Consider the following 15,020-nt stretch of genomic DNA (forward strand, 5'->3'; position numbering starts at 1 on the left):
TGTATGAATAATGTAAATATATATGATAATTTGGGTTCCTGCTGTAATGTCCACTGAAGTCAATAGAAAGACTTTTATGTCTTCGGTGGGTCTCTGAAACCCAGTCAGGCCCAAATGGTGTAATATGGGGAATGTTCGTTTTGTGGAAGAAAACAAAGAGAAGTTTGAAATACAGTAAGAGATGGCAAAAACCCCAACCAACCTCACTACAGAAGTTTCTGTAGGAGAACTGAAATAACCACTTTGGCTGCTTTAAAATAACTAAAGCTTACAATATTATGTAACTGTGGTATGAAGAAAAATACATCATTATAAGAACCATGCTGGAAAACTGATGTCACTGGCCTTAAGGGCATAAAATTTCTGTTGAAATCCCTCTTATATATACTACATTATTTGTACTGGAATAGGGTTTTTTTTCTGCATAATTTCATCTTTATTTAATTTTTAATGCTTTCTAATGGGACAAATATTTAGAAAGGTAAGAAAGTCCTGAGGTTAATAACTTTGACCCCCTCCTTTCCCCCCAAACTCCAAACTTGTCTTTTTTTTATAAATAGAAATGCCATGTGTAGAAAAGTAGCAAATATTTTTACTGTATTGATCATACACGTTAATGATTATATGCTGAAGAGGTAAGGTTCAGGTGCATTTCTCTGTCCTTCCTTAGATAATGTTACCAAAGCTTTGACACTGAGTTGGCATCAGCAAGGGCCACAACTGAGTAATTAGGTACCTAGTTCAGAGGCCTAATTTGGGTTTTTTTTGTAATATTTTAATCTATGTTCCCAATCCCCCCACATGTCGTGCTCAGTCAGGAGAAGTCAGACCGCTTTGGTTCTTCTTCTGTGGTGCCATTAGGAGGAATGGCCAGTGGAATTTCCCTTTTTTCCTGAATTTTGGTGGTGGACCTGTCCTTTTTCATGAAATTGCCTTTGAACATAGACTGCATAAGAGCAGATACAGACACTCTGATTCTGCTTTCATTTTTCCCTGTTCCTCCCCTTCAGCAGAGAGAAACTCCATCAGTTACAGCAAGATAAGATAATAGCAGAACAAATGAAAAAAGGGAAAAAGCCCCTTTGTTTGTCATCTAAAATGAAAGAAATGCTCACAAAGCAGTGAGATATAACCTACAGCTGATGCCTCATCCCACAACTTTACATCAGTTCACCCACCCACCTCAAAAGAAAAATGAACTAAATAGGCCCTGAATATTGCCCACTGTTTTGTAAAATGAAAATGTCTTTTTCTGTAAGGTGCTGAAGACTTGACAACAGCACCGATCGCTGGAACGGATCCCTCAAATCCTTTCCAGCATTTCGTTTGCTTTCCCTTTCCCTCTCTGTCCATTCTTCTGTCTGTCCAAGGCAAAAAGGGAAAAAGCAAAACACGTGTAGTTTTCATTGATGTTTGCCTTTTTAGCCAATTCCGTTGTTGTAATAATCCCCAAATCACGTATGTGGGGAATTCAGGTCGGTGTGCACGACCTGTTTGAGGTGCACCGGACGAAGCAGGACTCACGGGGTCAGATCATTCTCAATGTACAACCCCCCCAGAAACCTTTCCCTCGCTCTTCCCTCCTGCTGCTTGCTTTCACAATAAAAGAGCAGTTTCCATGCTTGTAATTAAAAGCTAGATTTTTGGAAAGGCGTTTCTTTGTTTTGTAGTGACAGCGATGAAAAGCCGCTGAAAGGCAGCCTCCAGTCAATTAACGGGGACATTAAAGCCACTGAAAGTGCTGATAGTCTGGTAGATTATGGAGAAGGGGAGCATGGGATGTTCAATGAAGATGGTTCATTTATTGGAGCTTATTCTGGATCTAAGGAAAAAGGATCAGTGGAAAGCACTGGGAGTTCTACAGCAACTTTTCCTCTCCACGCCTAAAATAGGAGCAAGAATGATTCATGTTTAATTGTGATATTTATCTTGATTAGTACTCCGCAGTTGCCACATGTGATTGGAAGCAGGTTGCCGGTTGAGCCAGTCAGGGACCTGACAGCCAGGTAATACAAAAATAAGTCACTGCCACTAAAAGATGATTTTCCATCCTAATTTCTAGGTGTTTTCTTCTAATTAAAACAAAACAAATAATTTTTTCCTATACAAAACATCTTACTCGGCCTTACCAAAACAGAATTTCTCAGTGTTACATCTGTATACTTAACTGCTACTGCGTGTGTTTCTTAGGTTTGGAATATGTTTCTCTGGATAGTATTTTTTTTTCCTGTATGGCTGTTGTCACTTTGTACGTACATTTATATGTAGTATTCCCTCACGTACCATGGCCTCGGCATTGTAGAGGTTATAACACAACAAGAATATCAAACAAAACCAACAGGTTACTCTGCAAAGTGACACAATGCATCCTACTGAGAAAAATGAGAATTTAAAATACTGGAGAAATATATTCTATATATTGTATAATTTTTCATAAAGAAATAAACTCCTTTGCTTATGATACTCTAAAATTATTTTAGTGGTTACAGCTGACTGCAATTACCAATACTTAGAGATGCAACTTTATCCACAGAAAAAATTGCTCTTAAAAGACAAAGCTCTGGCCTTGTGGATGAATCTTCTGACCAGTAGCTGGCACTATTTCCTTAAATAAGTTAAGCTGCAGTATCTTTCCTGTGGCAAGGCAAAACAGGGTTCCCATCCACCATCATTAGAAAATATTTTGTTTTCCCGAGTCTCTGCAAGCTGCATTTCTAAGCAAAATGCTTGTTGTCTGTCTCATATCTGTATATTTGTGCGCTAGCATACATTTCATGGAGACGTTGTACATATGATATTAATATTGACACAAGTAAAAATCAGCCTTGTTTTATTTTGAAATGAGACATGTTGCTAGCATGAGTCTGTATAGCTGTGTAGGAATGAATAGAATTGCTTCTCAATATGAGTTTGGACCAGCAAAACTAGTTTTCAGAAGGAGTTGTGTGTATACCAGTCATATACATCTTTCTAGTATCACATAAAATAGACCTACCTGACTTTCAAGAGATCATTTATTTTCAAGCTATTCATTGTTAAATAAACAAAAGCAAAAGCAAAGAGAAAATATTATGGTATAGTTTCTTTTATATTTTGTTTACTGAATGCTGGTTTAAATCTGGTCCCTTTCCTTGCCTCTCCAACACTAACTCAGCAAAGCTGTGCAGCACATTTTTTTGGTCTTTTTGTATTGGAATCTTCTGAATTTCTTTAAAAGCATTTGTATTTTTTAATATGCTTATTTGAGTAGAGTATCAATATGGCTTCATTTCTTCTTGCGCTTACAAATGACTGTCACTTCAATTATAATAGTTTTTAAATAGTTACTGCAGGAGGAATAGATCCTAAAAGCCATTTTGCATCATGATAGTAATTAGGCAAATATCCCGATGGCTCCTTCATGGTCTCCATTACTGCAATGGAAGAAAGAGAAGAAGCAAGAATTACTCACACGGTTATGAGTTTCCAGGAAGGGCTACAATTAAGACCCGTTAGTTGCCCACAGAAATGCAGGTTGTTACCAGTAGAAAGGCCACGGTTCGTACACAGCTCCCCTTACGCTGGGGCTTCTCCCCAGCGCTCATCGATTTTGGAAAGCAGTAAATGGCCTTTGGTGCTCGATGGTTCTGCATATCTGTTCCTCTATTTTTCTTTTTTTTTTTTTATTGTAGCTTGTAAGGGCCTTTCATATAGCCGCTATTTGGGAAAAGCAAACCCCAAACAGCCAGCCCGAACCCCCCAGTGATGCCGTGTGTATGAGCATAAAAAGATGAGGCAAAAATCACCCCACTCCACGTCAGTGACCCAAGACATTAACTTTTATTATTTATAAAGTTTTATTTTCTGCATTTCACTCAATCCAAGTGCTGAAAAAGTCCAAAGTCTTTTTTATTTTGGAAAAAAAATCCAGCATAATTGGAGAAAAGTGAAAATTGACATCTCGTCAACAGAGACATTTCCCACCAGAATCTTTATCTGCTGACTCTCGTCTGCTGCAGCCCCAACCCAATAAAGTCTAAGAACTGATTAGGCTCATGACAACCTTTGTTGCAAGCCTCAGGCTGGTTTTAATGTATGCCCTTTAGGAATCATCCTCACCAGCGCAAGATCGAGGGGCTTTGAAATAGGAAGAAAATTAGGGCTGTACCTGCGCCCGGCAGAGCTCTCCCACCCGCGGGGTCACTAACCGGGGCAGAGCTTTGGGCGGACACGCGTGGGTGAGGCTGGATGCGACCCATCCGCAGACACGGGTGTCCATTTTCTTGTACTTTGAGTGGCTGTGGATCAGCTAGGCTCTTTGTCCCGGAAAACATCGATGTTAAACAGACACAAATTTCCAATCTTATTAGTGAGTGTCAAATTATTGAATAATGAATATAAATCCCCTGTGCTATCAATTGTTCTGTTGCTGCTAAGGGATGTTTATGACATTCCTGTGATGTGCTACTCATCTGTGCCAGTATGAGTGCTTTTTCTATTAAAATTTTAATTCAGAGCCTTAAATCTTAATGTTGGTGTTTCATGATGCCTTAGGGCCTAAAAATCATACAGTGACAAAAAGATGTGCAATAGAATTTGTACAGTGTGCACTGACTTTTGAGGAATATGCCCAATGAATATTAAACAAATGGCTAAAACTCCCAGGGAATCTCACTCACTTGAGCTTTTTTCTCTTTCCCAATAATTTCTTTTTCTTTTTTTTCTTCCCATTGGGGTTTTATTTTCTATTGTAAGGGTACCACTCATACGGTGTACCTTGGAAAGTGCAGGACACTAATGGTTTTTTAGAGATTTGCTTTCAAAAGTAAACTGACATAGCAAGCTTAGAGTTTCCCGAGCAGTTTTTTTGTCATCACCAGGAGATGGGCTGCATTTTTTTCTTGGGCAGTCTGTTACAGGTGAGAGGAAGTGGAGCCATGTAGGCTGAATAAAAAGTATCGCTAACTGTACCGCAGGTCTGAAATAGTACATTAAATCCAATAATTTTTTCTTAAACTCTGGCCAGGAGTGTTTATTAAAATCAGCTGATGGAAATCTGTGGAGATTTCATTAATTAATACCTAGCAGGGAATTTCAGACTGCCTGCTAGGAGGAGGGAGTCAGGGACAGCCAGCCGTGCGAGCATGCAAGCCATGCCGGAGAGGGAATTATTAATTACCCAGCACCGTGGCACTTAGTTTGGTTACATTTGGTTACGATAGGCCATTACATTTTGCTGGCAGTACAAGTGTGAGAGGGGAAATGACACTTTCAGATTTAATATCTTAGTCAACCCGGGATGCAATTTCATCCAGCAAGGAGGAGGCATTTCCCTGGCCCCCGGAATCCTGGCTTGCGGATTTAAGTAGCTGCTTCTAGAACGAGAGAGGGATGGATGTTTCTCAAAAAGTCATGCAGTTTTGGCTGTGCATAAGATCAAGCAAATAAAATCAGCTCTTCCTAACTATATGGGAAGCCCTGCTGTGTGCTAGCTCCCATGCAAGTGAGCCGTTTGCATTCACAGAGCAGTGTACCATTGATTTGGTGTAGATTGTAATCTCAGACCTAAGTTTTTATTTAAAAAAAAATATATATATAAAATGTAATTGCAAAATCAAGAACTTGTAGGAGTGGCTCCAGCTTCAGTCTCTGGCAAAATTTGGGGGCCCAGTCTCAAGAAATCCTCACTTGCGCTTGACTCTGCTCTTCAGCAAGGATAACAGTACAGGACTGGCTATCGAAGCCCTTCTGGGGCTGGATCTTTAGGAAAAGCAGAATTAGGAACTAAATCAGAAAATAACTTTCCCCTCTGGATAAAAATGTGTGTATGCATAATAAATTAAAAAAACCTTCTTTGTAACTTACATTTTAAATGGATCTGATTAGCATATCATTTAATGTTTTATGATATTTGTTCTGTTCTTATTACACAAATTTTAATGAGTAGCTCTTTTTCTGATAACTACTTCCATTGACTGAATGGGTCAGATCCCATGCATGAGAGGTTTTAATAAAAGTTTTCAGGCCGATCTTATTTTTGAGACGAAAACAAATACTAGCACAATCTTTCTATATAAAAAGGTGGGGTTTTCTAGCAGTAATTCCATGTGCAGTTTTGTAAACTAAAGTTAGAATAACATTCACTGATCCTTGCGTGCTTCTGAAAGGAAATCTCATCATAATTTTTTATAGTCTTTTTTTTGCAGATGAGTGGTAAATTTACATTATTTTATGTACCTGTAAGAACAGATATAAAGCAAGGAAATTCTTCATGGCAAGAGAATTTCCTTTGTTTGACAATGGATCAAGCCCTCAGCTGCATCTCTGTTAATGTTTAGTATTTCAAAATAAGACATATAAACCGTGTTGGAGTACCAGTACATGTTTACATTGCAGCTCCGTATCTTTCATGTAAAAGTCTCAAGTGATCTGCACTGATTTGTTTGGTTTTCAGGCAGGAACCAGTAGGTGGGTTTGAGCCAAAGCATACTGTCTGTTTTGTTTTTTGTTATTATTACTTTAAACAAGATACTTTGTAATTTCATGAGAAAAGATCAAAGCAAATGTGGTGTCACCGTTCCAATGTTACTTTTTGAGCTAAATGTTAGTGTGCATTTATTAAAGTTTAGAGAAATGTGTTGTACTGTAGTTGCTGTTTGTATTATGCATATGTGCACGTATGGTTTTAAAAGATATTTTCATTTTACATGAAATACAACTTTGCTAATAAAAGTTTGACTTGATGTAATCTTCAAAAGCCTTAGCTGTAATCAGCAAGTTTCTCTTTTGTTTTGGTCTGTTTGTTTGTTTGTTTGTTTTCTCCTGATACCATTTCTTTGCTGGGAATCTGTTTTAACTGTCATTCATAGCCCTCTCTAGCTTGTGGTCTACGGTGGGTTTTCTTGGCCCCACACCAAGGTCAAGCTGCCCTTGGCTTTGGCTGGGACTGTTGGACACCACGGACAACCAACTATCTAGAGCTGATCTACAGCAAAGCAGGGGTGAACCTGAATGGCAAACACCCTGAATTCAAATACCTCATTTATTTCATGGTATGAGCATCTCCTGGATCAAACTATCATCTTATATAACATTAGCATCTCTAACATGCTTTATATACTCTCTGTCGGATAACATCATATAACCTTCCAAGCACACAGAACTTTAAGCTAAGTGGCATGTGAAATACCTGCAAAAATAACATTATTCAGTATTAAAATACATTTAGCCATGAAATGGAAGAAAAAAGCTCAACATACCAGGCATGAATGGAGGTGAAAAGAGCAGATCCAGTTATAGGTGGTAGAATACAGCTATAAAGATTAACAGGGTGAATTTCTACTCTTCTTCATTAAAGATCACCAGAATACTCGTGATTTTATAAATATCCAGGCATCTGGAAACCCAGTAATACTCATTCTTTTCTTATTATCCCTTAGGAAAAACTCCACTTATGCTAAAAGTCTGAAATCTATATGTATTCATTATACAGAAATATAAAAAATGTTCTTTGTTTGCCAAGGAAAGTAGGAAAAGAGCAAAGTACTTTAGTTCTTTTGTTACTGAGTATTAAAATTGTCATCCTGTCTCCCCCCCCCTACCTCCCCTAATATTCAGTGTTACATAATTTTGTTCTTTATTTCTACTTTGCCTGTCCACGGAGAGAGGTTAAGCAGACAGGACCCTCATGATGCACACAGGTACACCCATCTGATACCTGAAACAGCAAAACTACCGCTACTGAGGATTCGTTAAAAGTCAGCAGACAAATCCATGGCAGCTGATATTGCTGAAAAAAAAACAATTTTTTTTTTTTTAAAAAAGATATTTAACAGAAATTTGAAAGATCTAAGCGGTGCTCAAGTGTGAGGCAAATTGCTCACACAGAGAGTAATCCCTGGCTTCCAACCCTGGTGTGGTCTCTGTGCTATGGTAAGAGCATTTCACTCAGTGAAAGAAATGCTTTTGTACATTCTTTTTTCTCATGTTTTTAGCTACTTCACTTTAGCAGGAAGGTTTCAGGACTTTTTTAATGCATTCTTCACCTGCAAAAACTCTTGAGTACATTCAGTGCAAATGGAGAAACAACTAGGACTGTGCTAACTAGCATTCACCTTTCAGGAAGGCATCAAGGGCATCCCGAGTTTTTTTTATTATTCTTCATATTCTGGAATAATAAGATTTACACTTTTCTCAATAATGTAATGGAGAGGAAAAAGTCTTACAATCATGTGCTTCACTGGAGTGAGAATAAAAGGTGCTGCTGCCACCGTCAGGTGCATGGGAGGCAGATCTCAGCTCACTGCATGCCACAACCTTTGCTGACACCCAGCTGACAAATCCCTGAGCACAAGTTTAAGGAGAAAGTACGGGACCAATATACCTTTATTTGATATTTTGCTTTTAATACCAAGTTGGCATTATTGGCACTATTTTGGGGGCAGAGCATTATTTCTAATGTTCAAACATTTCATTCTGTTCTTCAGTATTGCAACGAAATGTCATAGCTTTTGGACTTTTACCATCTGTTAATAAGCTTGAAATGCAGAGAAGTCAGTCAGTCACCCGGTGGGAAATACCAGCAGTCTCACTTGTTGGAAATGCATAAGCTCTGTGGATTTATAAGCCTTATTTAACAAGACCTGTGCGTCGTTTTTGCCATGCTGGATGCCCTGGTGGCCTCACTGAGGCCACATCCCTCTTTGATGTGGCTAAACCTGCAGAGCAGAGCTGTCCCACTCTATCACTGCCTGGAGATATGAGTATTTCTGGAAAAAAAGGCTCTGCCCCAGTGCCTGGCCACACAGTGCCCAGCTGGCAATACCTGCTGCGCTGCTTCCTTTTGCAGAGCATCTCTGTAAGCACAGGAGATGTCCCTGCCTGGCTGCAGGACAGCTTCCATTTAAAAAAAAAAATTACCTGTAGAGTTTGTACTCCTATGCTGCATATCCAAGCTCAGCCTGGGGGTTGCAGCACGGTCCTCCCCATTTGCTTGGGACATCAGGGCAGGAACATGTCAAAACAGAATACATACAGCTGTATGTTTTGTTTGGGGTTTTGGTTGTTTTTATTTTTTTCCTTTGACAGCCCAGTCTTGTTTTGGAGTTCCATGGCTTCACGTTGGAATGCTTCTTCAGCATGCTTGCAGTATTCTCACTGCAGCCAGCAGCACTTGGCCAGAATAAGAACTGGCTCATTTTCAATTGCTCTTCCTGAAGGAAATGACATACAGGTGGTACTTCTTTACTAATTACCCTGTTAACGAATCAGTAGCCTTTCCTTCCAATCTGGGATGTAGTTACCTTTATGACTGCAAAGTGTTTTCATCGCCTCTTGATGGATGAGCAAGCATTGCAGCGGTGTTACAGCTCGTCGCGTGAGAGCAGGAGCGGGAGGTGAGGCCAGGTCTCCCGTGTGTTTGCTGGGCTGGGGATGGAGCTGGAGCTGCAGAAAGCCCCACGAAGCCCTATGGCTGTGGGGAGGTGACCCAGACACCCAGGTGAGAGCATACCAGTGCTGGGAAAATGGGTTTGTTACTGCTTTTACCTGGAAGAGCAAGGTGGGAAGGTCAGGAGACCTTGCTGGGGAGATTTACAGGGCTGTGACCCCTACCAAAGGGCTTTTCCCACACTACGTGCTGTGGGGTTTTCCCCTTTCTCCTGGCTGGGTGAGGTAGCTGATCCGTGTTTCTTCTGAAACAAGTTTGTTGTTATCCCTGAAGTAGCAGGGCTGCCTCTCCTGCACAAACTTTGGTTTTTTTTTTTTTCTTCTTCCTCCTGACTTTCTATCAGGATCTGTCTATATTGATCCCTCAACTCCCCGGTCCCTGGGCTTGGAAAACTTCCAGCCTGTTTGCACCGGTGCTATATTGGAGCTTCTTCATCACCATGTGTTTTTCTCGCCGCCTGTAACCTCCCTCATCTCTTCAGGGTGGAAAATATGCTCCACTTACAGCAGCACCTGGGATGTTGAAACTGCTGTGGGTCAAGATGTATGAACTGTTTCAGACTTTTTTTTGGTGTTTGTGGGGTTTTTTTCATTTTTTAAAGTTTAAGAAAAGTTTAAAACATTTTTTTAAGCTTAAAAAAAAAAAAAATTAACCTGCAGGTTTTAAGACTCCATGTAATAAATACTTATTTCTGGGAGGGGAGAGGAGAGACTCAAAGGGGAGCATGACCTGGGCCACGTCCCCCAGCTCCATCAGGCAGGGTGCAGGAGCCCGGGGAGCGCTTGGTCGGGTACCCGGCTCTCACTGGAAAGCAGAGGGCTGAAGACACAACAATTTGGCCAAAATAGTTCCAGCTTGCCCCTCCAGGTGATGTAAAGAAGATCTGTACAGGTGTTGAGGTCCTCACCAGTGTGTTACTGGTGTGGAGACCTTCCTTAGCCCAGTCCTGGTGCAGGATTCAAGCCGGGAATGACTCGCGTTGCTCCGTCCTGTGCGCTTCTGCCACACTGCATGTCTGCAGGTGGTTGGACATGTGGTAATTGAGATTACGTATATTTTGAAGTGAGTTCCTTTTATGATTGTTTATTAAATAATTAAAAGCACAAATGCGGTTTCTAATAAAAATAAGCTTACCATGTAAGAGGGATGTTATCCTTTATGACTTCAGGCGGTCATTGTTCTGAGCATTTATTTTCCTCTAAGTGGCAATTTACACAAAACATGCATACAAAAAAAGTACTGGGCTATTTAGACTGACAGTGGAGTAGCAACTTCCAATAGAGCAGGAGTTCTGGTTAATTATTTATAATTTAAAAAAAGAGTACGTTTGTCCAAACTCAGCATGAAACCGAGGCCACTAAGTAAATAAATTTACATAAAGTGCAGTGAAATCAGATCACTTGACACACTAATTCACCTAATGTAAAAAAACTTAAAAAAAAAAAAAAAAAAGAAGTACCTGAGGCAAAAGTAATTGTTGCAAAGAGTAGTGTCAGCAAAGGGATCTGGAAGTGGCAACGACAAGCAGAGGGGGAGAGTAATTTTGGAACACAGGTCTTGAGGAGCATTGCAAGATAGAGGGGGAAAGCATCACGGCAGCTATTAAAGCCACTTGTTTTCATTGTTTCTTCATCAGGAGTAATTTAAGTGATTTTTGTTTTAAATTTGGGGGGGGGAAATTATTTACTGAAAATGTTTGTTTTGTTTCATTTCCCATAACCGTCACTTGTTGAGGATTTTAATTTTTCTTGATATGTTTCTTGAAAAATTTTTACTAAAAAAACCCCTGACCAAAACCTGTTTACTTTTTTTTTTTAAATTGCATTTTTTAATGACTCCAAGTGTGCAAATTATCTAATTCTTAGTGGTGTCATGGTTGCTGTTACAATGCCTCTTAGCTACTGTGTTTTACCCATTTTTCTGGCTTTTCCTGCGTGTAGTTAGTGCTGAGCTCTGCTAGGCTGAGCAGTACTGCCGCTCTCCTGCACAGGTATTCATTCTCCCAGGGCAGCAGGGACTCCGTGGGTTTACTTGATTCTGACTTTTCTGAACTTCCCTGGACTGCAGATTTGTGAATAACAGGGAGATCTTAACTGTTCTGTTTTCAGATTGTTTCAATAGGGAAAAATATAATACAGTCCACCTCAAGGAAGAAAGGACATCGAGCTCCATCTGTGACTTACTGAGAATTTTAGATTTCAGATTTTTTTTTTATTTTATTTTTAAAGAAATGGTTACAGCAAAACCCAAGTCACCAACCTTGTGGAGCTTTGAAAGTGTGCACCCATGAACCGAAAGGTTCATAAAGCCCTGGGGAATGGAAGAAGAGCACACTAATTCTTTAAATATGCAGGATTGTGAGACTGTAGCTGACTCTGACTTTCAAAATTGAGAGTTTAAATGTCTGTGTGAGAAGCCCATATTTTGACTAATTTTCACAAACCTCATAAAAATATGCATTTCTCAGTCCTATTATTTATGAGTTTAAATTTGTCTACATCTATCCTTGCCGAATGTTCTGAACATTAAAATTTTCTCACATCTGCAATTTAAGTTTCCAGCTAAGGAATGGAAACTTTAAACTCAACTGGCTCGTTTCATCAGCCTGCTATCAGCGCCCATTGTATTTTCAGGTTTCTGTCAGTTTGACAAGACATAGCTGAATCCGCTGCTTCTTATAATCAAGATAATAACTACTAAAAATTGATGGATTTTGCTGCAGTTGAAAATGCAGACTAATTCTTGCCATAATTATCAAGTCTTTAAATGGTAATTACACACTGTTACCATCTATCTGCTGTCAAATTTATTTCAGTAATTGACCTCCTAGTCCAGGAATTAGAGACAGCCTTTGATTATTGGTTCAATTAGTCTTAAAGCATCATGTCTCTTTTTTTTTTTTTTTTCCTTTTTTTAAGGTATTTTAGTTATCCAGCCAGTCAAAGAAAGTAACGAGAATGTTGCTAAATATTTCTCTTTATGGCTTTCTATCAGTACTTGCTGTACCTCATTTTAACTGGTGTATGTATAGATAAATTGATTAGGTTTTTTATGAGAAAGTATTGACTGGCTTTGTGCTTTTTCTTCAACCTTTAGTGACATTTTTCTTGGGCAAGGAAATGGGCTTTACTGCAGTGGCATAGCCTATAGCTATTTTCTGACAAAAGACAGCACGTTGGCTACTTCGGAGCGGTGTGGGTGGGCTGCTCCATCCCCAGTGCTCCCCAGCCCAGCTGCTCCCATTGAGGCTGGGGTACTGCTCCAAGCAGGATTTTGGTTTCCTTCCAGGAAAAAAAAAACAAACCCAAACTAAAAAAAACCCCCAACCCCCTTGAAAAAACCCCAGACAAACACCAAACAAACAAGGAGTCAGGTATAGGTCCCATAGACTCTGTTGTATGCACTTTTAAATATGGGAAAGGCAGAGAGAAGAATATATATTTTCTGGGATTGTTATTGTAAGAGACTCTTTCTACACAAAATGACCAGGGCTTGGCTTTGGAGAATGGAAGAAAAGAAATATTGTGTTCTTGACATCCACAGCCATGTGGAGATGGAGAAACGTGCGCAGCTTTATTTGTTCCTCACTTTGTGTGAAACAAGAGCAGTGCCATGGATATATGCAACAGTTTCTGGTCTGATTTTAGTCATGTAAATGAAAGAAAATGCATGGCAACAGGGGACAAAAATAAGTGGATTTTTTTTCTCTCTTGTAATTTATTAACTATTTAGATGCTTTTTTTTTTTTTTCTTTATAAAAAGGACATAAAGTCCTTTGACTCCCTGACCACGGACCATGCTGTTTTCTGTGGCAGTGCTTATTTTGTAGCTGGGAGATGAGGAGGGAGAAGAATATGGAGAATAAAACTCGCATCCAGGTGAAGTGCCTATGCAACCATGATGGAAGTCCAGCTTGGACTTTCTAGCCAAATTAATCACTGACTTTGTTTTAAGTTGGATGTGTAAAGGTGGATTTTAGACAAAGCTATGCCTGATAAGCAGCTGAAAGGGCAAAGAGATCTGAGGTGGAATTAAATCAGTATTGGACCTGATCTTGTCATGGAGGGAGGGAAAAAAAAACCTCTAGTGGTCTTAAACCTGCCCTTCCCTGCCTTCCCCAAACTCCTTTTCCCCACGTTTGCGCAGTTTTTTCCCCCCCCTTGCACATTTTTGCCATGGAAATCAAGCATATTCCATAAGGGGTTTGGGGGGATATATTTTTCTGCTGCTGTTGCATGTACACAAATGATTGTTCATGCAGCAATGGAAGAAAATGAATGAAATAAAACAGAAACCTGTTTTCTCGTTTCTACCCCAAGATGAACAGTAAGCCGTAAAATAAAATAAAAAGCCTTCCCCTGTATGTAACAGATATGTGGGCTAGACTTTTTAATTATTTCTTTACAATGATATTTTATTCAGTTCTACCTTAATTTTAATCATTGTTGTGAGGCATCACTAAGATACATTTTACAATCCACATCCCTCCAGGCTGGTAATGAGAGCAGTGTAGCACAGCTATCTTTCATGCAGCCATCTTCTGCAGACCAAAACATCTGCTGGTGATGCAGACAAAAGTCACACTTGGCTTTTTAATTCCGGATGATCTCCATTTGATAACTCTTTTCATAAAAGCAAACGATTGCTAAATATAAACAAATGCAGTCTGGAATTTCGTATTCCACAGTGTTCACCTGGCGTTTCTGCTCCCTGCTATTATCCCCAAATCCCTTCTGTTCTTTGCCAGTTGGAGCAGAAAAGCAAGTGTTGCTGTGGTTACACCGGGGAAATAGGCAGATGCTGCAACATGCATGATGACTCTTCCAGGAAATGCTTCAAGATAATTACAAGTAGCAATTGTGCCAGGGATATTGCTTGTTCCTGTGTCTCTTCAGATAATAACTTTTATAACCTCCTTGGCTGTGTCCTCTGGAAGGATTTGAGGACATAGTGATTGTAAGAAATCACCTGAGATTATTATTTCCCTGTGTATTCTCCCTCCTGGACTGAATGACAGCCTTCCCTGCACCTCAGTAACGTGTGCTCTAACTCTCTCGCCTCCAGTTCTTGAGGTTTGACTGTATTTCAGCATCTATTTTTTATTCTTGAAACTTTTGCTGCTTGAGGATTTAAGAACTTCGGAACAGCTAAAGCACCCGAGCCCAGTGCTTAGCTGCTGCCTAACCTGCAAGTGCTTGACATCAGTGGGTATATAGGTACAGCTGTATTTTAACACAGGTACAGCTGTATTTTAACACTAAACTTTACCGTCTCCCTGTAGCTCCGTTCCTGGGCGTGCGTACCCCAAAGCTCTCGCTCGTAATGATGCAAAGCATCTCGTGTTTAAGCTGGGGGGAAGGATTCCCAGCGGAGTTTGCCTGTCTTTTCGTGGCTGTACTTCTGCAGGTATGACCAGGGCAGACCTCACTGGGTGCTGAGACAGGTGGATGTTGGTCTATATTCTCCTCCAGCATACCCATACTGGTGGGACTGGGCAAGGTAACCTGGGAGTGAGGACTCTGTGGCAGGAGGTGTCACATGGAGACCTGACCCACCTGAGGCTGGAGGATCCCTTTTGGAATGGGGGCTCCAG

At 40.1% G+C, this 15,020-nt stretch overlaps 1 protein-coding gene across 9 annotated transcripts in view; it reads left to right on the forward strand.

Moving 5' to 3' along the window:
- The window catches only part of CHL1 (cell adhesion molecule L1 like), a 142,638-nt gene extending 135,902 nt beyond the window's left edge, over positions 1 to 6,736 (forward strand). For all 9 annotated transcript variants that reach the window (XM_052777538.1, XM_052777537.1, XM_052777536.1 and 6 more), the window contains one exon: positions 1,671 to 6,736. In XM_052777538.1, the coding sequence (XP_052633498.1) occupies positions 1,671 to 1,887 (217 nt within the window). In that variant the 3' untranslated portion in view covers positions 1,888 to 6,736. The remainder of the gene's footprint in view (positions 1 to 1,670) is intronic.
- Positions 6,737 to 15,020: the final 8,284 nt, after the last annotated feature.

Source organism: Harpia harpyja, chromosome Z (genome assembly GCF_026419915.1).
Source record: "Harpia harpyja isolate bHarHar1 chromosome Z, bHarHar1 primary haplotype, whole genome shotgun sequence".
NCBI lineage: Eukaryota > Metazoa > Chordata > Aves > Accipitriformes > Accipitridae > Harpia > Harpia harpyja.